We start from the raw sequence: 25598 nt of genomic DNA on the forward strand, positions 1-25598 counted from the left end.
AATCTGCTCAGTTCCCGTTCTCCATCCAGCAGGGGGCAAGCCTCGCCGCCCGTCCCCGCCGCTGCTCCCCTGTTTCCGGCGCGTGTGCCCGCTCCCCCCCGCTCTCCCTCCCGGTGCAGGAGCCGTGGTGCCGTCGGGCTTGGCCGCTGCTCAGGCTGTGTGGGAGCGTAATGGCGGCGCACCGGGGACCCTCCACGAAATGGCTCTTCACCCGGGAGCAGCTCGACAACACGCCGTCCCGCCGCTGTGGGATCGAGGCGGACCGGGAGCTCTCGTACCGCCAGCAGGCCGCCAACCTCATCCAGGACATCGGCCAGAGACTCAACGTGTATCCTTGAGCGAGAAAACAAGACGGTTCTCCGCCGTTAGCACCGCCGTTAGCATTGTTAGCTCGCAAAACAGCCGGTGTAGCGTCAAATTTACCCACCCGATCCCCACACACAAACCTTTTTCACAATTTAGACGCTTCCACACTATTAACACCACAAGAAAAAAAATAAAAAAGTCAATTTGTGTGCTTTATTTTGACGTTTTATTTCAGGCGACGTTTTAAGGCCTAGTCGCTAACTTAGCTTTTGTTCATACGCATATTCTTTGTTAGCGGCGCTTGAGATAAAACAGGTTTCATAACGTGCAAAAGCGTCAGTTCTTAAGCGTTTAAATTGTGTCTCAAGTTGTATCTTTAAGCCTTTATTTTGTTGTTAATCTGCTGCATTTGTCAAGGTTTTATTTTCGTCAATATGGCAGACGTTTAGCCGTCTACGTCGCATTAAATTGACCGAGACGTGGTTTTTAGACGCTGCCTTTTGCCCCTTTTCCCTGTTAAAATCCTTAACTTTTCTACCCCCAGCTCCCAACTAATCATCAACACTGCTATAGTATATATGCATAGGTTTTATATGATCCATTCTTTCACCAAATTCCATAGAAACGTGAGTATAAATGAAGCTCGGCGTTGACATTGTGAGCTGTAAAGTTACAAATCTAAGCATTTTTTTGTCTTCTCTTTTTCCAGATCATTTCCCAAACTACGTTATTCCTTGCAGCAAAAGTAGAAGAACAGCCCCGGAAGCTGGAACATGTTATTAAAATAGCACATGCCTACATTTACCCCCAAGAGCCTCCCATAGACGTAAAGAGCAATGTAAGTAAGACTATGGTTGTGTGGTATCGACTTACACTAAAGGCAACATGGCGACTGTGGGAATTTGGCTTGTTTTGACTGTAGACGGAGCAGCTAAACCCGTTAATAATCTGACACCGAGGGTTGAATTGCTCAGGGTCTGCGCTATATGTCACAATGAAAGTGAAATTGGGTTTAGAGTTGGTGCAGTTACTTCAAATCGCAAAGGGTGTAGTTGTTTTTTTGATATAATCTCTCGTCTGTAAGGAACAAAACATCCCGTCTTTATATAGAAACACCTCATACCTGTAGTTTAGACTTCTACAAACATGCTCTGAAATACATTTGATTGTTTTTAAATTAGTTATAAGTCTTCTCTGAGATTTTAATGCTCCTGTAGTTAGACTTAGACAAACTTTACTGATCCACAAAGGAAATTATTTGGACACAGTAGCTCACACATCACAGTAAATATAATAACAAAGAACAACAATACAAACTGTAATAATAAATTTAAGATAAGTAGCAAGAGACTAGTGTCAAATAAGGCATAATTATATAAATGTATGTGTACAACTAAATGGAAATCAAGTAAAACAAATATATCTAGCTATATACAGAAAGTTGTAAGGAAAAACAGTGCAAAAACATGATGATTGACAGGACATGGGGTTATCTGTTACATCAGGGTGAGGAGTTGTGCAGTTGTAAGGAGTATGGTATGAATGTAGACCTGTGTCTCTTACTGTTGAAGCGAAGCTGCAGGAGCCTGTCAAGTTACTACAATTTGTCATTTACGATAGAAACTCTGAACAGAATCCTATTTTTTTAAACAAAAAATCTCAAATCTAATCATAATGGCAATACTGCTCAGAAAAATTACAATATTTAACTTTTTTTTTCTTCATTGTGCAACCCTTCTCTGAATTAAGTATGGATTTTCAAATGAACTCTTTCCCCCTTGGACGCCTACTTGGAACATCCCGTACATATATTAGAATGTATTGTTGTAGTGGCCTCCACCTGTCACAGCCTCTGATTACATGTGAAAAACCGAGCCGTTTGTAATGGTCGTCAAATCACGTCTTTAGTGATACAGCGAGGAGTCAAAAGACATCATTAAGGAAACAAGGGAAGGTTGTCAAATGTCGTCTTCACGGGGGAAAGAGTTGAGGCAAGAAAAGAAACACTACAAGGAAGTTTTGTTTGGAGTTTTCTTCTTCCTGCTCCTTATTGGGCAGATTTTTTGTTGTGGTTATTTTCATTTCTATTACAATTTCACTTATGTTATACAGTATGTTCCATTGTATAAGAATGTAAATCTCTACTTGCCCCAAATAAATACATCAATATACAAATACACATAAATATATAATAATATTATACTAAAATGCAGAAACTGTACAGTGATTATGTAAAGCAAAGACTTCTCAGAATGTTACAACATTATTACATTGAAACTGATGAAGCAAAAAACCTTTTCTAATAAGATGTTTTTATTTTAGGCATTCCAACAACAGGCACAAGAATTGGTGGCACTGGAAACCATAGTGCTACAGACACTGGGTGAGTTCTATATCATCACATCAATTATTGTGTGTATTTGTGAAGAGCATTGACCAACACAAAGTTGCTGGGGCACTCCTGGTAAATTCATTAATCCCACTATAATATGAACATACTTTGGTTTGAATTACACCCTGTAGTTCACATTCTTAAGTCTACATTGGGTGTAACATTGGACTCTCTGAATGACAGTTTGATGTGTTCACAATCTCTGTATATAATCGTTTTTAAATGCTATGTTTAAGGATAGAAGTGTTGTTTTCAAGCTCATGTATGTTGTACATTTCCACATTCATATTTTTAAACATAAACAGAAAAATAACTATAATATAACTAAGGTCATTAATGGGCAAAATATCAGGAAACGAGACAGATTTAGGAAGGAACAGGAAGCAAGAAGACTTATTGGCCCCCACTCCTATCTCAAATGTAAAACAGCAGGTTTTAATAGGTCGTATAATTGTGTTTATGTGTGTTTTGAGTTTTGAATCTGACTAAATCTTTATTCCAGGTTTTGAAATTACTGTAGATCATCCTCACACAGATGTGGTGAGGTGTACCCAGCTAGTTCGAGGTGAGTTCCTCCTCCTCGACTCCAAAATCCTAACACACGACGCTACCTTTTTTCGCACTAACCTTGACTATTTTCTTCGTTTTTCTTTCCTTTTCCAGCAAGCAAGGATTTGGCTCAGACTTCCTATTTCATGGCTACCAACAGGTTATTATCCTGTTCTCTATTGCACTGTATTGGCACACTATAGCTTCCCCCCTCCTGTGACCAACGCCCTTGCGCCCGGGCCTTGGAAACCCCGGTGTGGGCGGTACTGGCCGGGCTGCTGTGCGGTGTACTGTACGGGGGCTCCGTGTTGGCGCAGAGGGGCGGAGGCACATGTCCAGTGTAGTTGTGCTATACCTCTCCAGGTTGTTTGGTACAGAGTGCATATGTCTAAGAAAACACACTGGTAGCCTGAATATAGATTGCCACTAAAGATTCTTAAACTTTTAGCGCTAACGGTAAGTATAGCCTACGGTGACTTGTACTTTTTCCTTTTTTTGCTTTTTTTCCCCCCGAACCCTCAAAAACGCTCACAAACTGTACTGCAAACATTGTGTACGGACTTAAGTTTTGTGTAGAAAACTTGACTTTGTTGACTAGTTGGGATTAGGCCTGTCACGATAATTAACGATTTATTAAAGGTGTACCATGTAACTTTTCGGATAGAGGGTCCAACGCTTAATTGTCTCCATGGAGATGTTACTGCTTTGCCTGGAATGATTCTCAGTACGCCATAAAATGTATCTGTAAATGGCAAATAGTTTTCAAAAATACTCTTAAATGTGTAACTTTTTGGTTTGTCTGTCACTTGCTTGCTTCTGGAAAGTTCCACAGTATGACATTAAACAGCTCTACCTTACGTTTATTCAATTACAGGTGGTTTTATTGCTCAAAAATACCTTAAAACTCGCTTTCTTATTGTCAGCGTAGTCGCCTCTCCGCAGATCTGACTTGTAATTAGCCTTGTAGAGTCGTTTGCTTTTTTTCTTTGCGTATGGACACGTTTAATACCGCGATGTAGAAAATCCCAGGCAAAGCAAAGACATCTCCATGGAAAAAAAACAGTTGGTGGACCCTCGACCAGAAAAGTTACACAGTGCACCTTTAATTATTAGATAGATATAGATTTAAAAACACATACTAAAAGTTGCATTTTCACACTATTAGCCAACAATAATGACCAATTTGCTTCTTAATCGCTCAAATTCTCAATAAGTCATCATAGATTTACTTTTTGGGGGTTAAGAATGTATTTTTTAGAAAACAAAGTACAAAAGAGATAATTGTTTGACTAATTGAGAAAAAATACCACAAAAATCCAGTACTAAAATAAGCATAACATGAAGAATTGATTTCATTTTTTGGGGGGGTTAGGATTAGACCGGTCATGACAATTATTTTTTTGATATAATTAACGAATTAACTATAATTTGTGACTAATTTACACTTTCCCAAAATATAAAATAACTGCATTATCAAAACTAAATGGAAAAAGGAACCATTTATAACTTTTATCAAATCTTTCTCTTTAATATGTAGTTTTTCTCTAGAAGTCTACAGCCAGTACAACTTTTTTTTTAATATAGTTTGATGTGTATTTTTAAAAACCTGCAATGGAAATAATCAGAATGTTGTTTTGATAACTAGTCAACTACAAATATAACCATTCGCTGCAACCTTATCACAGCAGATGGAACTGTATTTTTTGGGGCTTTTCTGTGCACTAGCGGGAAACTGTTTTTGAAGTACAATTATGAAAGTTGAAACGAGTGACTATGACTCATTAGAGATGCAAACTAAGTACTTACCATTTGTACTTCCTCTTTGTAACACCTTCAAAAACTGGTCATTACTGAGATCCTGTTTAGGTTTTACAGTAGTTTCAATACTATAGTTAAAACTGTATATTTTAGTGGTGATATGTTAGACTAAAATTATCGTGACGGGTCTTGTTGGTTTCTTTTGGTCTTTGTAGAAGATTCGAGCCTCTTCAAAACAGTATTGTGGATTAATCAGAGCTTCGTCGATGAGAACAGTGACTCCTTTGATTAAGTGTTTAAGCAGATTACTTTCCAATACATTTTAATCTGTAAACCGCGCATTCCTGAAGCAGAAATACGAAAATAAAAACTGTATTATCTTTTCGCGCAGTTCAAAACAAAACATGAACGTGTAATATTATGACGTCAAAGTTTTCACAATATAATTTCTCGTGTTTTTGAGCAGTTTTAGCTGTTTTTTTACTATCTAGACTAATACAAAAGTTTTAATATTTTACTTTTATATTGTCTCCATTTAAAGTTTCACTGTGTAACTTTTAGTTAAGGGTGAAATGTCATTGCTCTGTCTGGAATGTTCCACAGTATGACATTAAACAGCTCTACCTTATGTTTACAAAATTGCAGGTTTTATGGCTCAAAAATACCTAAACTTGGTCTGGTTTGGTCTCCACAAAGATAGAAAGTTTTAAAGCATTCCAGACAAAGCAAAAACATCTCCACGGAGACCAAACCGGACCAAGGTACAGGTCAGATCTGTGGAGAATGCCTGTTTTTCAAGGTATTTTTGAACTATAAAACCACCTGTAATTTAAGACAAGCGTTTGACAGACCCTCCACCAGAAAAGTTACACAATACACCTTTAAACTCATATTCACAATGACGAGTAAATGTTATTTGAAAGGAAACTGATCTAGTTGAATATAGCAGCAGCAGTAGTGGTTATATTTTGTATCTCCACATAGGCCTGTCACGATAACAAATTTTGAAGCGCGATACACATACTTACTGAAGTAAATTGTATATAGAGACGATAAACAGAAATATCGAAACCAAACCCTAAAGCAGAATTACCCACAAAACTATTTCTACATGTGCAACGCTGTTAAATATTAATACATAGATAACAGAATGGAGCTAAAACAGGTCATAGAAGCTCAAAATTCACCACTCCACAGCTCAAATCTCATCGTAGAAGAGTAGGGATGGGATGAGAGACAATTTTCACAAGACGAGACAAGATATGATGAGATTTTAACATAATTCCCAATATATAAAATTCACAGTTCAGTTTCCAAGTTTGGCTTCACAATTTTTTATTTGATTTCATGTTTTTGTTTTCTTTCTAGCAAAGGTGTGGGAACTTGCAAGCCGTGACCTGGACTTGAGTCACTATTTTTAGGAGTTGAGACTTCACTTGGTAAAATGGACTACGACTTTGGGACTCGACTTGGACTTGAAGGTCAGTGATTTGGGCCTTGACTCGGGACTTGAGGTCTGTGACTTGAGAAGCACTTTTAAATCTGAATTCTTTCTATTCTGGCTGTATTGATTCACACTAAGATCTTGTCAAGACGTTAAAAAAGGAAAAAATTAACTCAGTTTCTACAACTCTTAGCTATATTTGGTACTTTTTTGGTTTTAAGACTTGAAGCTCAAAGCAGACGACTTGGACTTGACTTGGACTTATGGGCCAGTGATTCGAGACTCGACTTGGACTTGCCTGTATTTGACTTGGGACTTGACTCGGACTTGAGGTCAAAGTCTTGAGACTTACTTTGAGACTTGGAAAACGACAACTGGGTCCCATCTTTGCATTCTGGTGTTGCTTTTTGGAACTGTAAAAGATGTAACTCACCAACACATAACCATTTTTTTTATTGTCCAATCCAAATGTTGGGAAAAAAAATCTCAAGATCCTTTTTCTCATGTTTGCGAGATCTTGTGGCAGTTTGTCTCTTGAGATCTTAGAAAAACAGACCAATTTGTCCCACTAGAGCAAGGAAAAGGCGCCCACGGTGAATATCGACGCCCAAAAATAATTGTCCCATCGTTATTTATTGAAAACTCGATATTGTATTTATCGTGACAGGCCTGACCCCTCGTGTAACAGCTCATGTGAGTGTTTGCAGTGTAGTTTGTGAGTTAAAAGTTAATAATACCGCAGTTTTAACTTTTGAAAACCTATTGTAGTGTTTCCTCATTCTTATGCACATGACCTGAAACAGATACTTTGTCTTTTTGTTTTAAAAAAAATCTGTGTTTGGGGGCGGGTTTGTGTACATTTTGTTAACATATGTAATCTTTTCAGCTCCGAGTACAGTTTTAAAAAATCATAGCAGCATGTAGTGAGTATAGTAGGCCGTATATTCTTTCAGATAAATATTTTTTGCATCTGGGAATCTGTATTTAAAACCCCAAAACGTGGAGTCATTGAGAACCACCTCCTCGAACGCATTTTTAACCAAACGTAGACTTAGAATTTCCAGAGGAGCGAGGTAAGGGTGTGTGGCTGTGTCGTGAACTTTCTCTCTTAAGATTATGATTTAAAGCCGCGCCGTGTAGCTTTTCTGGAGATTCGTCCGCCACCTGCTTCTCCGTAGAGACGTTATTGCTTTGCTGGAATGTTCCGCAGTAAGGCATTAAACTTGTCTTGTAGCTGAAGTGTTTTTATTGCGCAAAAAAACTAGAAAAACTTGCATTCTTACTGTAATTTAGCTTGCCTCTCCACAGATCTGACCTGAAACTTGACCTGGTAGTGTTAGATAGTCGTTTCTATGGCGATGAATAAGTTTAATGTCATTCATATTGCGGAACATTCCAGGCAAAGCGTTAATATCTCCATGGAAACGATGCAGGTGGTGGACATTGCGCCAGAGAAGTGACACGGTGCACATTTAACACATTATACATTAAAATAAAGAATAAAAATAGTCAAAGTAATAACAAAACATTATAAAAAGTATAAATAACTAACACAAAGTAACAAAAATGTTAAATAAACAGTTGTAAGTTAAACACACACGAGTCTAAATCTCTGTTCCCCTCTGTCCCCTCTTGTTGCCGTTGCAGTTTGCACCTGACCACGTTCTGCCTGCAGTACCGTCCCACCATCGTCGCTTGCGTCTGCATCCACCTGGCCTGTAAATGGTCCAACTGGGAGATCCCCGTGTCCACCGACGGGAAGCACTGGTGGGAATATGTGGACCGGAACGTCAACCTGCAACTGCTGGACGGTCAGTTTATGTGGTGTTTTCTGTGGTGTTGTTTGTTTGTTTTTTCCCTTTTTTTTTAATGCCACACAGAGTAGTTTTTCTAATGCTAGACGGTCCATTTGTGTGCTTGTTTATTTTTTTTATTATTCTTTTTAATGCCACAATATGTAGCTTTTCTAATACTAGATGGTGCAGTTTGAGTGTTTTTTTTGTGTGTGTTTTTATTACTTTTTTAATGCCACAGTGTGTAGCTTTTCTAATGCTAGCCAGGCGTTGTTTTTTTTTTCTTACCTTTTTAATGCCATAATATGTAGCTTTGTCAGTGTGAGTGTGTTTTTTTTTGTTTTTTTTTTTCACTTTTTAATGCCACACGGAGTAGTTTTTCTCATACTAGACTAGTGTTTTTTGTTTTGTTTTTTACTTTTTTAATATCGCATTGTGTAGCTTTTCTGATACTAGATGGTCAATTCTCTTTTTAATGCCGCACTGTGGAACTTCTCTAAAACTAGACGGTCAGTTTGTGTGGGTTTTTTGCAGTTTTTTTTTTAAGCCACACTGTGTAACTTCTCTAAAACTAGACGGTCAGTTTGTGTGGGTTTTTTTTTTTTTTAACCTTTTTTTTAATGCCACAGTGAGTAGCTTTTCAAATGCTAGACGGTCAGTTCTCTTTTTAATGCCGCACTGTGTAGCTTTTCTGATACTAGATGGTCAGGTTGAGGTTTTTTGTGTGTTTTTAGCTTTTCTGATACTAGACGCTCAGGTTGAGTGTTTTTTTTTTACTTTTTTAATATCGCATTGTGTATCCTTTCTAATACTAGACGGTCGGTTTTCTTTTTAATGCCGTACTGTGTAACTTTTCTAAAACTAGACTGTTAGTTTGTGTGTATGTGTGTTTTTTTTTTAACTCTTTAATGCTGTACTGTGTAACATTTTAATGGACGGTCCAGGCCTCTGTCAGTTGGATCGTCATTTTGTGTGGGGGCTTTAGTCTTTTTAAAGCCGCACTGCGTAACTTTTCTTACGCTACAGAGTGAATTCTCTTTTTAATGCTGCGCTGTGTCACTTTTCTAATGGAGCGTCCCCTGCCTGCTAGACAGCCAGTTTGTGTCGGGGTTTTTACTAGTTTTAATGCCGCACTGTGTAGCTTTTCCAACGGAAGGTGCACTGTCAGCTGGACGGTCAGTTTGTGTGGGCTCTTTTTAATGCTGTCTCATTCAAATACAGTGTTTCAAATATTTTTTGTCCAGATTATGGTGTCACTAGCACTTTTCTATATTAATAATTTATTTAAAATGTACTTTCATACAATAAGTAGAGTTATAATGTGACTTATTGTCTGTTTTTCATATTTAAGCTGCTTTTTTTAACAGTGTATTTACTTTTTTATGTTAATGGCTAGAGATGTAACAATAACTGAAATATCGTGATATCGTATCGTCAAAGTTCTCACAATAATATCATGGACCATCACAATAAATCGAAGTCTCTTTGATTAAATTAAGAGTTATGGTGCAGCAAAGTTAGAGGGAACTACATAGACCATGATCCTTTGCTCCATTTCAGTGCAGACTACAGGAAGAAATAACAGTTCTAAACACTTTTAAGTCGTAGTTCTTTAGATTAAGTCTTGTCAAGGCATTTTAAGAGGAAAAAGTCTCATATTAACAGTTTTAGCTCCACAAAATATCGGAATAAATATCATACCGTGATGATATCGTATCGTGAGACTTGGATATCGTTACACCTCTATTAATGACGACACAAGGAGCATCAAAGTGACATTTTCTTACACCAAAGTGAAGTCCATGTTCTTTTTAGACTATGGGGAACCACCAGAGTCTCTTCTATTCATGCAAACTCTGAAATAAACAAACTAAATCTAAACCGTGGCGATATGGCTTTGGAATGTTCTAAATTATGGGATAACATTTGTCAATCTGGCGCGTGTTTTAATGGCTCGAAAACAGACCTGACCTAAAAGTTGTCCTGGTGAGGAAGACAGAATGTACATTTCTACATACAAAAGGCATTTATTTAACCGCACCACACAAGGTCTTATACCAGTTCTGACAAACATCGCCCGGTCCTTGGCACTCCCTCCACCGGGAAATTTACACAGTGTTCCTTTTAATCTTAAACTTGGGCATTACCTCATTGCGTTTCTTTGTTTAAACTTAAACCACTTATTATGGTTGGTGTGTGGGACGTGTGGCAATGACAGAGCTGGTTTAAAAAGCAGGAGAAAATACACAGGTGCCCCTATCAGAGGTACAGTGGTAGTACAGCGATGTTTGAACTGTAGACGGTCAAATATTAACTTATCAGTGACTCACAGATACAAATGTTTTATTGCGCTACACCTCGGGGCTTTTCCTTCTGTGGTTCAAAAGTTAAAGGTCTCACATCGTCTCAAAATTTGTTATTGATGCTCTGCGGCTGACGTCATCAACATTCCCTGGAGATGTGACGCTAACTGTAGGCACTGCGCCGTCTTCAGCTCGGTTAGACTTTAATCTGAGCTTTATTTTAACGTAATCTGACCAGAAAGAATGGATTCTTCCTGAAAATGTGCTGTTTAAATCCATTTTGTGTTTCTTTTTGAGTTCTCACACTATATTATTTGCGTTCATTGTGTCTCTGTAGTAACTGGTGAACATTCTGCCCATAAACACGCACGTAAAACAGTCCCAGCGCGATGTCCCTGCAGAGTATCAATTGTCAGAACCAGAAATGGGGACTTGCAAGTCGTGATTTGGACTTGAGCCAGACTTGAGTCACTATTTTTAGGATCTAAGACTTGACAAAATGGACTAAGACTTGGGACTTGATCTTGAAGGTCGGTGACTTGGGACTTGACTCAGACTTGAGGCCTGTGACTTGAGATGAGTCGAGGAGCACTTTTAATCTGAATTCTTTCTATTCTTGACCGTAATGATTCACACTAAGATTTTGTCAATGTCATGTCAATTTAAAAAGGAAAAATGAACTAAATTAATTTCTACAACACTTGCATACTCTATAAATACTCAAAAAAATCATTGTATATTTATATTTAAGTAAAATTTATCTTTAAAGTCACAGAAATTGCAAAAATCTAAGCTATATTCGATACTTTTTTGGTTTAAAGACTTGAAATGACTTGAAGCTCAAAGCAGACGACTTGAATTTGACTTGGACTTATGGGTCAGTGACTCGAGACTCGACTTAGACTTGCCTGTCTTGGGACTTGACTCGGACTTGAGACTTACAAAAAAAGAAAAAGACTTGGTCCCACCTCTTGTCAGAATTCTATGAACTTGGTCGTAACTTCCAAATTTGGTGTTTTAAATTATTTTACAAATCCACGCGTTTGAATTTGCTTAGTGTCTAAAAAAATTTGAATATCATGAAAAAGTTCTGTATTTTTTGTCACTTAATATTTCAGAAAGTCAAACCCATTTAAGTGAAGCTTTCAGGTCTTTATTTCTTGACATTTTGGTGATTATAACTTGGACTTTTTCATGATACTCTGGTCTGTACATATATTTGATTTGTCCCTGTCTGTTCTTACTGTGGTCTGGGTCAGTACCAAATGATGATAACGTCCGTGTTTGATCTCGTTCGTTTTGAGTTGCGTTGATGAGGCTGTATTGACGTACCACAAACACTAATGTCGTCAGGTTTTTGTGAACTCTGGTCCCGTCTTCAGTCCTGCCGTCGAAATGGGACTGATCCAAGTGGGCTGTGGAGCACTGCGTGTTATTTCAACAGTCTAATTTGCTGTTTTGTCCATGATAGTCCCTGGTTTAGTCCTTGTTTAGGTCTGGTTTGGTCCTGGTTTAGACCTGGTTTGACCATAGTTTAGTCCTTGTTTTGTCCCTGGTTTAGTCCCTGTTTAGGTCTGGTTTAGTCCCTGTTTAGGTTTTGTTTTGTCAGTTTTGTCCCTGGTTTAGTCCTTGTTTTGTCCCTGGTTTAGTCCTTGTTTTGTCCATGGTTTAGTCCTTGTTTACCTCTGGTTTAGTCCCTGATTAGGTCTGGTTTAGTCCCTGATTAGGTCTGGTTTAGTCCCTGATTAGGTCTGGTTTAGTCCCTGATTAGGTCTGGTTTAGTCCCTGATTAGGTTTTGTTTTGTCAGTTTTGTCCCTGGTTTAGTCCTTGTTTTGTCCCTGGTTTAGTCCCTGTTGAAGTCCCTGTTTAGGTCTGTTTTAGTCCTTGTTTTGTCCATGGTTTAGTCCTTGTTTACCTCTGGTTTAGTCCTGTTTTGGAGTCTGTTAGAACTGTTTTGCTTGTGGTTTAGTCCCTGCTTAGTCCCTCTGGTTTATTGCTGGTTTGTCCCTGGTCTAGTCCCTGTTTAGGTCTGGTTTACCCCTAATTTAGTACCAGCTTGGTCCTGATGCAGTCCCTGTTTTAGCCCCTGTTTAGTCTTTGTTTTAATCCCTGGTTTATTTCCTTGTTTGGTTCTGGTTTAGTCCCTGAATTTCCAGTTTCAGACCTGGTTTAGTCCTTGTTTAGGTCTTTCATAATCCCTATTTCAGATCTGGTTCCGTCCTGGTTTAGTCCCTGATTTTCCTGTTTTGTTTTTTCAGATCTCACTCATGAATTCCTTCAGATCCTGGAGAGGACGCCCAGTAAACTGAAGAGGATACGAAACTGGAGGGTGAGTCTGTGTTTCTCTCTGTGCGCTTACGGCCCGGGTTCATTTTGACAACTATTTTACAGCTTTTTTTTTTTACTTTAGTCAAATAAGAAGTCAGTTTAACATGTAGCCAAATTATAGAGGACATAGTGCATTGCTATGTTTTTTCCCACTGATGCTCGAGCTGTCAAACCACCTACACTTGCTTATCATGTTAAAAAAAAAAACTGCTAACCCAGTAGTTCATGCATTTCTAAACCATATTTTGAAATGCATTTGGTTTGTACGGTCCTTAAACAAATTCCATGACAATGAATGCCTCTGGTTAAGAAAAAAAACATTTAATAGTGTTTGTTATTCTTACGTTTTTATTTAGTTTAAGTGTATGAAGTAATGACAATGACAATTTTGATAAACAGTGGCCACGACTTGCTAATTTAGTTCATAGTTTCTAAAATTTTGTATTAAGACCAAACACACTTTATAAAGAACTTTTAAAACCCTTAGAATATTTAATTGCATAATCAGAAAAATATATATTGTAGTCAGAACTTTTTAATAGTCAACGTAGAGAAATGAAGACAGCACAACAGGTTTTGGGTTAGTTTTATTTTGACACTTTATTTTGTGCACTTTGTAACATGTCTGTCTCCTGCTTTTCTCTGTGGGTGCTTTTGCTTAGAATGTTCCTCAGTATGGCTTTAAACCCGTCTATCTTGGTTCATTCAATTCCAGTTTTCATTCGTCAAAACTGTGAACCTCTCCACATCTGTAATGCCATACTGTGGGACATTCCAAGCAAAGCGTTAGCAAAAGCTGGTGTGATACAGGTCCTTCTGTCTTTTAGCTTGTAGTTAAAGGTATACTGAGTAACTTTTCCTGAAAACAGTTAGTGTGAAGTTACATTAAGGGTATTTTTATGCCTTTTTATGTTTAAAGGTGCACTGTCATTTTTCTGGTGAGGGGTCTGCCACGTTCTTGTCTCCATGGAGATGTTACAGGCTCTTTTCACTACACCTCTTGCCTACCTGACTTCCAGTTGCCTCAAAAGTGCAGATCAGTTTGTGTATATACATTCGTTATACTTTTTCAAAATAAAACCAAAAATACGAACACAAAGAAACGGATCACGAATAGTTTTTTTTTTTTTTTCAGTTTTCGATTTTGTGTTTAAATGAATAATGGAAAAAACGGATAACGCATGCATGCCCAATCGATTTCCACGCACTTTTTCGTCACCGTATGCGCGCAGATTTCTTCCCGAAAACCCTTATCCTAAACGCGGAATAAAAAGTGAAGATGCGACGCCATTTTTGCATCGTCTGTTCAGACCGTCGTCATAGGAACGTAGTCTGTCTACATCTCCAAAGCCATGGAGTGGTAGTTTTCAAGTTAATGGCTCCTTTTACCGTTTAGTTCAGTAGAGATTGGGCAATTCCAGGGCTAAAACAATCCAAACAAGCACAATCGGAGAGAGCAACCCAGAAGCAGCTGATGACGACCCCAGCACATATTACACACATTGCATTGTGGATATAACGATCATGTATCTGTACAGGCCCATGAACATTTGTGTGATACTGGTCACGCATGAGAATGTCCGTTTACTTTTTCAGAGATTTTGAGACACTCCTATTGCTCTAGCTCGATCCTTCGCGGAGTTATGACAAAAAAACACATATTTGACCTTGGTTACCTTGACCGGTTTCAACTTGTAACATCCAGTGTGCCAACTTGTGTGATGATTGGGTGAATATTTTAACCCGCAGATGGTTCAGAAATTGCCAAAATTGCCAATCCTTTATAACACCATGACCGTTCAATTGACCCATGTGACCTCAAATGACCTCAGATCATCGGCAAACTTTTTTTGCATCATCGGGCACGGGGGCTTGACCCACGTAACAAATTTGGGGACAATCGGTCCATAAATGGGGGAATTATCGCGGGTGGACACACACAGACACACAGGGTGAATACAAACCCTGGTCAACCCTCGGGGGATCAGGTAATGATTCTAGTGAAGGTGTATGGAGTTTAAAGCACTTCCTGTATTATTACCACATGACATAAGGTGGAAGAGTGTTCAGTTTGAGAGAAGAACTCGGCCTAAATCTGCAGGGTTTGTGTGGTAAACATGAATAAAACAAAACTCCAGGTCTGTTTGTGATGAGGAAACAACATTATAAACATGATTTACCTTCTAAACCTTTTCTCATGTACTTCTCGTTTGTGTTTTTCAGGCGTTTCAAAACTCCAAGAAGCCAAAGACCGATGGACAGTCCGTGGACAGTGCCTCTTCCTTAGACAGCCTCTCCAGCTCTTTCTTCCCTTCCACCTCGGACGCAGATCTTCCCTCCCTGAACTCTTTAACCGGCCCCTTCGCCTCGTACCAGCCCATGAGCGGGGAGGCGGCCAAGGCTTGCGGGTACGATCAGTTCCCGCAGCAGCTCCACTCGGACTTCTCGTTGCTCAAATCTGAAAAATCATCGAAGCACCAACAATTAGCACCGAACGGAACGACTTTCTCCAGACCGCAGAAGGTGTTGACGCTGGAGAAATACAGAGAAAAGCACGCGCCGGAGCTAAACGGATTAAAGACTGAAACCGAAATGTACCCCGCCTTATCGCCTATAGCAACGTCGCACCATCACCACCACAAGAAACGCTCGCAGGCGCACCCCAGTGGCCAATCAGGAGAGAGCAGGCGGGAGAAATCGAGCTCCAAAAAGCCCAAAATCGCCCATAACTTCGCCGAAAATGGCTCAGCGTCGAACGAAGAGCTCAAAATGCGAATTAAAGTCTCGTCGGATTCGAAGGAGAAACACAAGGATCACCATCGGCATTCGAAACACTCGCACCAACAGTACGCCGTGAACGGGAGAGGCGCCATGGACACGTTAATAAGACCGCAGGGGGGCGAAGTTGGTGCGGTTTCGTCGTCGAGGAAGAGGGCCCACGCCGACGCCGGGAACCACAACAACCACCACCACGCGTCGAAAAGCAGCAGGAGTTCGAAAGCGTCGATGAATTCGCATTTCGGCGACGCGAATCACGGACATGACGGAACCAACGGACTGGTGCCCCCTAATGGCCAACACACGGATTACAAAAACACTTTCGATATGCTGGACTCTCTACTAAGTGCCCAAGGAATGAACTTATAACTCACACAGAAGCGCAGTGTTGAAGCTGCACTGCGTAACTTTACTGGCGGAGGGTCCGTCGAACGCTCGTCTCCATGGAGATCTTACTGCTTCGCCTGGAATGTCCCAGAGTGTGACATTAACCAGCTCGACTTTACGTTTATTCAATTACAGCTGGTTTTAAAGCTCAAAAGTACGTAGAAAAACAGGAATTCTGACTGAGTGGGGTCGCCTCGCCGCAGATCTGACGTGTAACTTGGTCTCCGTGAAGATAGAAAGGTTTAAAGCCGCACTGTGAAACATTCCAATCTTCACGGAGACCAAGTTACAGCTCAGATCTGCGGCGTTTTTTGGGGTTTTTTCGCTCTAATGCCACCTGTAATTGAATAAACGTAAACTTTGAGCTGTTTAATGCCACACTGCGGAACATTCCAGACCACGCCACAACATCTCCACGGAGAAAACAGTTTCACGGACCCTCCACCGGCAAAGCCACGCGGTGCACCTTTAAGATTTTAAGGTATTATTATTGATTTATAGAATTAAAGATTTTATTTGTCTTAAGTTATCTTGAGTTTCGCGTCAAGTTTAAAAAGGTGATTCTCGTAAAAAGCTGTCAGTACGTTTATGCATAGAGCTGTGTATTACTACTAGCTTGCAACAACACAAAACTTTAAAAAAAAATAAAAATACGACTTGAGGAAAACGTAAAAATTGGCGACTTGAAGCTGTTTCGACGACGATTTTTCGATTTTAACGTGCATGTTTTGAAAGGGATGTCGTAGCTAAGAGTATCACAGCACAGAGTTTACAAGGCAGTGTCTGTATGTTTTTTGTACAAGTTGTTCCACTAAAATCTCAGGTCTTGAACTTTTTTAATTATGAAGAAGAATCCTCCTTCTTTGGGTTGGTTTTACCCGTCATCATTGCGCGCAGTTGTACTTTAAAGGCGCTTCGTAGGAGCTTTTCTGGGTGGAGAAATGCGTCAAATGCTTTTTTTTTGTTTGTTTTTCTTCATGGAGATGTTATTGCGTCGTCTGGAATGTTTCACAGTGTAGCATTAAACCTTTTGTATCTTCACGGAGAATAGCACTTAAAATGTTTGTAAAGAAAAACTCCCGCACACTGTCGCACTCTTGATTTTTCTTTCATTCGTACGACGTTTTGGTCCCTGAGGAACCGAAACGTCGTACCAACAAAAGAAAAATCAAGAGTGAAACAGTGTGCGGGAGTTTTTCTTTACAAATATCTTCACGGAGACCAAACCGGACCAAGTTACGGGTCAGATCTACGGCAAAAGTGAGCCTAAACATGGCATAATTTTGCGTTTATTCAGTTATGTGTGTCATTTATTGATCAGAAATACCTTGAAAAACCTTCTTTCTCCACAGATCTGACCTGTAACTTGGCCTGGGGGGGTTGGGATCTTCATACAGACCAAACCAGACCAAGTTACGGGTCAGATCTGCGGAGAGGCGACGCCGCTCACAGTCAGAATAACCGTTTTTCTAGGTATTTTTGAGCTATAAAACCACCTGTAATTGAATAAACGTGAATTAGAGCTGTTTAAAGTCACACTGCGGAACATTCCAGGCAGACAAATAACGTCTCCATGGAAACACGCAGGTGACGGACTGGACCCTCTACCAGAAACGTTACATAATCTACACCGTTTAACTTCTAAGGCGGAGGGTCTTCATGGAGATGTTATTTCTTCTACTTCTTTACCTGGAATGTCCCAAAGTAGGGCATTAAACTTCTCTACATTATTTATTCAATTGCTGCGGTTTTATAGCTCAAAAATAGCGTAAAAAAACCCCACATTCTTACCATGTTTAGGCTCGCTTTTCCGTAGATCTGACCATTAACTTGTCTCCTTTGTGATGGATAGAAAGATTTAATGCCACACTGTGAAACTTTCCAGACAAAGCAAAAAAAAAAAAACGTTCGACGGATTCTCCACCTGAAAAGCTCCACGGCGAACCTTTAAAACGCCTGCCATGGAAACAGAAACGGTCTGCTTCGTTTAAATCCACAGGCAATACGAGACGAGCGAGTATTGCGAGTACCAAGGCTGCAGACGATATATAGATACTACAACAACAAAAAAAAGTGCTTTTAAAAATTCTTGGCTGGAATCGCAACTATAAAAGGCCTTGTAAGAATCGTATTTTGTCGATTGCTACTCAATATAATAATAAATGTTACAGAAAAAAGTCTCAAAAATAATATAAGATGTAAATAAGACTAGTTCAGTGTATCATGCAGCAGACTGTGTTGATGATTTGTGTATTGGGAGCCCAAATAAAGGTGTCAAAGTAATTCTTCAAAATCACAACGCGACTTTGTGTGGGTTATTTTATTTCAGCGGATAAATCAGGACCAAAACAGGACTGAAACAGGACTAAAACTAAACCAGGACTGAAAGAAGACTGAAACTGGACTAAACCACAACTGAAACAGGACTGAAAGAGGACCGAAACTGGACTAAAACAGAACTAAATCAGGACTAAACCCAGGACCAAACCAGGTCAGAAACAGGACTAAACCAGAACTGAAACAGGACTGAAAGAGGACTAAACCAGGTTGGAAACAGGACTAAAAACAGGGCTAAAGCAGGGCTAAACCAGGACTGAAACAGAACTAAATCGGGACTGAAACAGGACTGAAAAAGAACTAAACCAAGTCCAAACCAGGAACTAAACCAGGACTGAAACAGGACTAAGCCAGAACTGAAACAGGACTGAAACTGGACTAAAACTGAACTAAATTACGGACAAAAACAGGACTAAACCAGGACTGAAAGAGGCCCGAAACTGGACTAAAACAGAACTAAATCGGGACTGAAACAGGACTAAAACAGGAACTAAACCAGGACTGAAAAAGGACCAAAACTGGACAAAAAACAACTAAATCAGGACTAAACCAGGACTAAAACAGGATTGAAACAGAACTGAACTAAGCCCAAACTAGAACTAAACCAAGACTGAAACAACTATAACAAGACCAGACCAGGACTGAAACAGGACTGAAACAGAACTGAAACAGAACTGAAACAGGACTAAAACAGGACTGAAACAGGACTGAAACAGAACTGAAACAGGACTGAAACAGAACTGAAACAGGACTGAAACAGAACTAAAACAGGACTGAAACAGGACTGAAACAGAACTAAAATAGGACTGAACCAGGACTGAAACAGAACTACTCTAAGGAGAGGTTCACATTCACCCAATTTGAAAACCCATGTTTTATTTTACTATTATATATATTTAAAGAGCCCATATTTCACTATTGTTTTCTCATCACAAACACCTGGAGTTGTGTTTTGTTTCATTCACATGTTTAATTAACACACAAACTCTGCACATTTAGACTGAGCTCTTCTCTCAAACTGAAAACAATAATACAGGAAGTGCTCCACTGTGTTTTTAAACTCCACACACCTTCACTAGAATCATAATATTTTTTTAATATTTTCATAGTTTAGAGAAATTGGACAAAAATTGCTCAAATATTTGAATAAGCAATGGACGACAAGTAGCAGGTGGATAATTCACATGCTCAAAAAACATTATTAAAGATGCAATATGTAACATTTCAGGTGGAGGATCTGCTACCTGTTTTTCTCGAAATTTTCACCCTTTCAGTACATTTTAAATTTTTTGCAGTTTTACAATGTTTTGAGTTGATTTAGTATAAATTAATCTGCAATTCACCTGCAACATGGAATTTCATAATTACCTCACTGATCTCAGGTGTAGTGCAGGTTTCCTCCAGGAGGTGGAGCTGTAGGATCATGAAGCAGCAGCACAGGGCAGACTCAGGTCACTGGAGCAAACTGAGAGAAGAGAGAAATCAAAGATTAAACCAGGACTGAAACAGGACTAAACCAAGACTGTACCAGAACTAAACCAGGACTAAACTAAGACTAAACCAGGGTGCAATTAAGATTAAACTAGGACTCAACCAGGATTTACTCAGGACAAATCCAAGACTAAACCTGGACAGGTCAGAACCAGGACTAATCCAGAGCTAACTCAGGACCAAATCTGGACTAAACCAGTGTCAAACCAAGACTAAACCAGGACTAAACCTAAACCAGGTCCAAACCAGGACAAACAGAACTAAACCAAGCCCAAATCAGGCCTAAACTAGGACTGAAACAGAACTAAACCAGCATTAAACTAGAACTAAACCAGGACTAAACCAGGACTGAACCAGAACTAAACCAGGACTGAAAAGGACTGAAACAGAACTGAAACAGAACTAAACAGGACTAAATCAGGACTAAACCAGGACTGAAACAGAACTAAACCAGCATTAAACTAGAACTAAACCAGGACTAAACCAGGACTAAACCAGACTGAACCAGAACTAAACCAGGACTGAACAAGGACTGAAAGAGGATTGAAACAGAACTGAAACAGGACTAAATCAGGACTAAACCAGGACTGAAACTGAAACCAGCATTAAACTAGAACTAAACCAGGACTGAACAAGGACTGAAACAGGACTGAAACAGGACTAAATCAGGACTAATGATCAACGTTAAATAAAAATAAATAATTAAAATGCCACATGAAGAAAACTCTTTCTTATTTAATTACCAACCAGGATTCATAAAAATTAAAAAAGCCTCTTCCTTTTTGCCAGTGACACTAAATCCTGTACAAAGCAAACACTGTTTTCAAGCGCTTACAAATGACAAAAATAGACGACAACTTCTTAAAAAAACACGTAAAATACATCAACAAACGCCAAGAGAAGCAGATGGTACAATACAGACAAACTTAGAAATTATTCCCCCTCCTCTCACTTCAGATTTAGTACTTCTAGAAATAGTAGTTATATGAAGTAGTGTTGTACTCAGGTTAGATAAAGGGCCATATTACGCTATTTTTTTAAATATAATGTTGTTTTCTCATCACAAAAATATCTCACAAGAGTAAATTTTGCGTAATATTGGACCTTTAATAAGACGTTTCTGAGTTTGTGTGTTGAAAAAATAATTATTGTGACGCAAAAACAAAAAATTCACAAAACTGAGGCTAGAAAAAGTAAAGAAACTATTTTTTTTAAAGTAAAATTACGTCCGTCCAAAACCTCTAAACCAGAGGTGGGACCAAGTCGTTGTTTTGCGAGTCTCAAGTAAGTCTCAAGTCTTTGACCTCAAGTCCGAGTCAAGTCCCAAGTCAAATACAGGCAAGTCCAAGTCGAGTCTCGAGTCACTGGTCCGTAAATCCAAGTCAAGTCCAAGTCGTCTGCTTTAAACTTCAAGTCATTTCAAGTCTTTAAACCAAAATACCAAATAGTAGTAGTAGTAGTAGTCGTGATAGTAGTAGTAACAGTAGCAGTAGTAGTAGCAGTAGTAGTAGTCGTAATAGTAGTAGCAGTAGTCGTAATAGTAGTAGTAGTAGTCATAATAGTAGTAGTAACAGTAGTAGTAGTAGTAGTAGTAGTAGTAGTAGTCATAATAGTAGTAGTAACAGTAGTAGTAGTAGTAGTAGTAGTCATAATAGTAGTAGTAACAGTAGTAGTAGTAGTAGTAGTAGCAGTAGCAGTAGCAGTAGTAGTAGCAGTAGCATCAGTAGCAGTAGTAGTAGTAGTAGCAGTAGTCGTAATAGTAGTAGTAGTAGCAGTAGCAGTAGTAGTAGTAGTAGTAGTAGTAGCAGTAGTAGCAGCAGTAGTAGTAATAGTAGCAGTAATAGTAGCAGTAGTAGCAGTAGTAGTAATAGCAGCAGTAGTAATAGTAGTAGTCGTAGTAGTAGCAGCAGCAGTAGCAGCAACAGTAGTAGTAGTAATAACAGTAGTAGTTAGTGCTGGACTGCTGAAGTAGTAGTAGTAGAAAAGTACTTACATTTTTAACTTTCACTGATAGTTTGTCCAACTTTCTAGTTTACATGGTTGTTTTGCACCTTCCTATTACAAGAAGTAGGCCTAGTAGTAGTAGTAGTAGTAGTAGTAGTAGTAGTAGTAGTAGTAGTAGGCTAGAGACAGTCATGGAACGTAACAAAGTAAAAGTAGTAAAGTACAGTACATTTCACACTGTACTTTTTACTTTTACTTCACTACCTTTGAGAGCAGGTATCTGTACTTTTTACTCCACTACATTTTTTTTTTAACAGGACTGCAAAGTAAAAGTATTTTTTATTATAATCTGAGACCTGCGGAAAAAGGTGGGGGGGTTTATTTTTTAACATGTTCATAATTCATCACAAAAAAAAACAACAACTAAGAAACAAATATTAGACCTCAAACGACAGACGAAATACTTTTACTTTTTTAAACACGTACTCGCATACTTGTACTTGAGTAAAACCCACCATGATCACGTCAAACAGTTCACCCAACTCTCTCGTCTCGCTGTTTTGCACCTGTCATTCAAACATCTAAAAATATTCCCAAATTCTGCACCTCGAACTGCCTCTTCTCACATTTAAGATCGTAAAAGGCGCGCGTGGGCGGTGAAAACGACACGCGCGCAAAAAATCCGCACACGCGATAATTACCACGCGCCCTTCTAATTTTAGAGTGCAAAAAGACAATGGGGAAATTCAGCACCCAAGCACCCAACCAACTCCGCCATCTGGCCACTCGCGCGCGCCGGTGGGAGGGTGACGATGATCGCGTTGTATTTTTGAAGACTGGATAAGCACGCGACGCCCACTGCTGCTCGGGTGCAAATCTGGCGCGCGGAAAAAAAAGACGAAAAAAGAGAGAGAGAGAGATAAAGGAAGGAGGAGAGAGACGCGAAAATGCGACAAATCCCGGTATTAAGAGCCATCTGAAACACGTCGACGCGATCCAAGTTCTAATTACAAAGATACGGTACGGCCAAGGTTCCCCCCGCGTACGTAAAAACAACACTATTATTACGGAGGAGAAAATTAAACGTGTGATTAAGCGCCCAGTCTTTCTAAAACTGCACAAATAAACTTGAATAATTTAGTTAAGAACGCGCACTTCTTCTTTTTTTTTTTTTTTTTTTTTTTTTTTTTTTGGGCACTCGAATCCACCAGGTGCGCACGAGGACCTGTACCGAAGCGCGACCGCTAGATGGCAGTGTTGGATCTGGTGTCACGCGCGAGCAAAGCAGCAAAAGAATCCAGCATAAGTCGGTGTATGAAGGAGAAATGTTCAAAAAAAAAAAAAAAAAAAGCAAAATTGTGTAACCTTGGTGAGGACGTATCCAAGGTGCCCTCGTTGAACTACCGAGCGCGCGCACCAAACGACAACCGCGCGCGCACAGAAGGCATCGCCGTAACTTTTGGACTTCATCCCGTCTAATTAACAGATTTAGATTTGGACGGGAAGAAAAAAAAAATAAAAAATCGTCGGATGTAGGAGACGGTCCAGGAAATGTCACAAGCAACACTTCGTAATTTTCAGCTGATCAAAAGGGCCTTTGTGAAAAGCGCGCGCACGTGCAGCATACCTCTCTCTCTCTCTCTCTCTATGCAAATGAAAACGACGCTCGGCAAATTGTGCGGTAAAGTGCCGTAATTATAAACCATTGAAAGTCCATTGTCATCTTCGTCTGAGAGGTTCTCTAGAAAAACCACGAGCTCATAGAAGGTACCTGAGATGGAGCCGGAGGGGGACGCGGAAATGGCGGCTCCGGTGTCGGTCATTACGCGGGGCCCGGCGCAATTACACCGATGATTGGCGGCGGCGTCAATTAGCTCCGTGTTAGCTCCGTATTAGCCGCGTGCTGCGCTTGACTCGGTTCTGATGATGTTCACTTTTATTTTACCGGATTAACAAAACTCGAACTTTGTAGAAAACATCTGTTATTAGTTTTTCTTTAAATCGCGGCCTGTAGTTAAAGCTGCACTGTGTAACTTTTCTCGTGGAGTGTCCGTCAAATGCTTGTCTCCATGGTGATGTTATTGCTTTTGTCTAGAATGTTCCCCAGTGTGACATTAAACGGCTCGACTTTACGTTTATTCAATTACAGGTGGTTTTTATAGCTCAAAAATACTTAGAAAAACAAACGTTCTGACTGTGAGCGGGGTCGCCTCTCCGCAGATCTGACTCGTAACTTGGTCTGGTTCGGTCTCCACGAAGACAGAAAGGTTTAAAGCCACACCGTGAAACATTCCAATCTTCATGGAGACCAAACTAGACCGAGTTACAGCTCAGATCTGTGGCGTTTTTGCGCTAGAAACTCAACCAAAAATGAGACTAAAACAAAGCTTTTTTTATTTATTTTTTATCATTTTATGTGTTTTTATTGCACTGAAAAACTTACAAAACTCACCCTTATTTGCTGGTCTCCATGGGAACGTTGGCTATAAGATTCCACAGTATTACGTGTATCTTTTTCTATGGAGAATGTTCCTGAGTGTGGCTTTAACTGTATTTGAATCATGCAGATGACGTGTCTTCTACAGAAAAGTGACACAGTGTTGCTTTAAAGTTATAATCTATATCATAATACTTCTACTTACTGCAGCGTGTACAGAGAGGGGGTGGAGCGTGGGAGGATTTAATTTAATTTAATATAATTTTTTTGTCTATTTTTATCGAAATATTAAACTTGGAATATGTAATTTGAATGGTACTGTTATGGGGATTTGCTTGTACAATTTTGCATTTATAATAAATATACATAAAAATAACAAAATAACAAAAACAGACAAATTTCTATTTAATAATTTTGAAATACTATAAATACTTTTCTGGTGGAGGCTCCGTCAAATGTTTTTCACTATGGAGGTGTTTTACAGTGTGATATTAAACCTTTAGGCGCCAGAGGTTTTTTCCCCAAAACGTTCGATTTTGACATCTTAGTCCTGGTTTAGTCCTGGTTTAGTCCTGGTTTAGTCCTATTTTCATCCTGGTTTAGACCTGGTTCAGTCTTGGTTCAGACCTGGTTTAGTCCTGGTTTAGACCTGGTTAAGTCCTGGTTCAGTCCTGGTTCAGTCCTGGTTTAGACCTGGTTTAGTCCTAGTTTAATCCTATTTTCATTTTGGTTCAGTCCTGGTTCAGACCTGGTTTAGTCCTGGTTTATACCTGGTTTAGTCCTATTTTCATCCTGGTTTAGACCTGGTTAAATCCTGGTTCAGTCCTGGTTCAGTCTTGGTTTAGTCCTGGTTTAGTCCTGGTTTATACCTGGTTTAGTCCTATTTTCATCCTGGTTTAGACCTGGTTCAGTCCTAGTTCAGTCCTGGTTTAGTCCTAGTTTAATCCTATTTTCATTTTGGTTCAGTCCTGGTTCAGTCTTGGTTCAGACCTGGTTTAGTCCTGGTTTAGTCCTATTTTCATCCTGGTTTAGACCTGGTTAAGTCCTGGTTCAGTCCTGGTTTAGTCCTATTTTCATCCTGGTTTAGACATGGTTAAGTCCTGGTTCAGTCCTGGTTTAGACCTGATTTAGACCTGGTTTAATCCTATTTTCATCCTGGTTCAATCCTGGTTTAGTCCTGGTTTATACCTGGTTTAGTCCTGTTTCAGATCTGGTTTAGTCCTGGTTCAGACCTGGTTTAGCTTGAATAAAATTTGACACCCTATTTGGCAAAATCAACCGTCCACACTGGCGCCTGGAGGGTTAAACCTTTCTATCTTCACGCAGACCAACTTAGACCAAGTTACAGCT

The 25598-nt window shown here is 39.5% G+C and overlaps 1 protein-coding gene across 3 annotated transcripts; it reads left to right on the forward strand.

Moving 5' to 3' along the window:
- The first annotated feature begins 79 nt into the window (after positions 1–79).
- ccnt2b (cyclin T2b) lies at positions 80–18338 on the forward strand. 3 transcript variants are annotated; one of them, XM_020939624.2, is made up of 9 exons: positions 83–328; positions 851–932; positions 1016–1144; positions 2629–2689; positions 3201–3263; positions 3362–3407; positions 8097–8260; positions 12805–12875; positions 15098–18338. In XM_020939624.2, exons 1-9 carry the CDS (start codon positions 171–173, stop codon positions 16019–16021), a joined length of 1698 nt encoding a protein of 565 aa, XP_020795283.1. In that variant the 5' UTR covers positions 83–170; the 3' UTR covers positions 16022–18338. The 3 variants fall into 3 exon arrangements, 1 of the variants encoding a protein (XP_020795283.1); XR_008633442.1 differs by lacking the exons at positions 12805–12875; positions 15098–18338 and adding an exon at positions 6374–6486 and having other exon boundaries at positions 80–328; positions 3362–3703; positions 8097–8232; XR_008633443.1 differs by lacking the exons at positions 12805–12875; positions 15098–18338 and having other exon boundaries at positions 80–328; positions 3362–3703; positions 8097–8237.
- The last annotated feature ends 7260 nt before the right edge of the window (positions 18339–25598 follow it).

Source organism: Boleophthalmus pectinirostris, unplaced genomic scaffold (genome assembly GCF_026225935.1).
Source record: "Boleophthalmus pectinirostris isolate CB_2022bp ecotype Guang Dong unplaced genomic scaffold, ASM2622593v1 HiC_scaffold_11, whole genome shotgun sequence".
Classification (NCBI taxonomy): Eukaryota; Metazoa; Chordata; class Actinopteri; order Gobiiformes; family Gobiidae; genus Boleophthalmus; species Boleophthalmus pectinirostris.

Coding starts and splice junctions, on each gene's coding strand:
- ccnt2b (XM_020939624.2), top strand. CDS start 171: ATGGCGGCGCACCGGGGACCCTCCACGAAATGGCTCTTCACCCGGGAG. Junction 2,690..3,200: donor CATAGTGCTACAGACACTGG/GTGAGTTCTATA, acceptor TCTTTATTCCAG/GTTTTGAAATTACTGTAGAT. Junction 8,261..12,804: donor CAACCTGCAACTGCTGGACG/GTCAGTTTATGT, acceptor TTGTTTTTTCAG/ATCTCACTCATGAATTCCTT.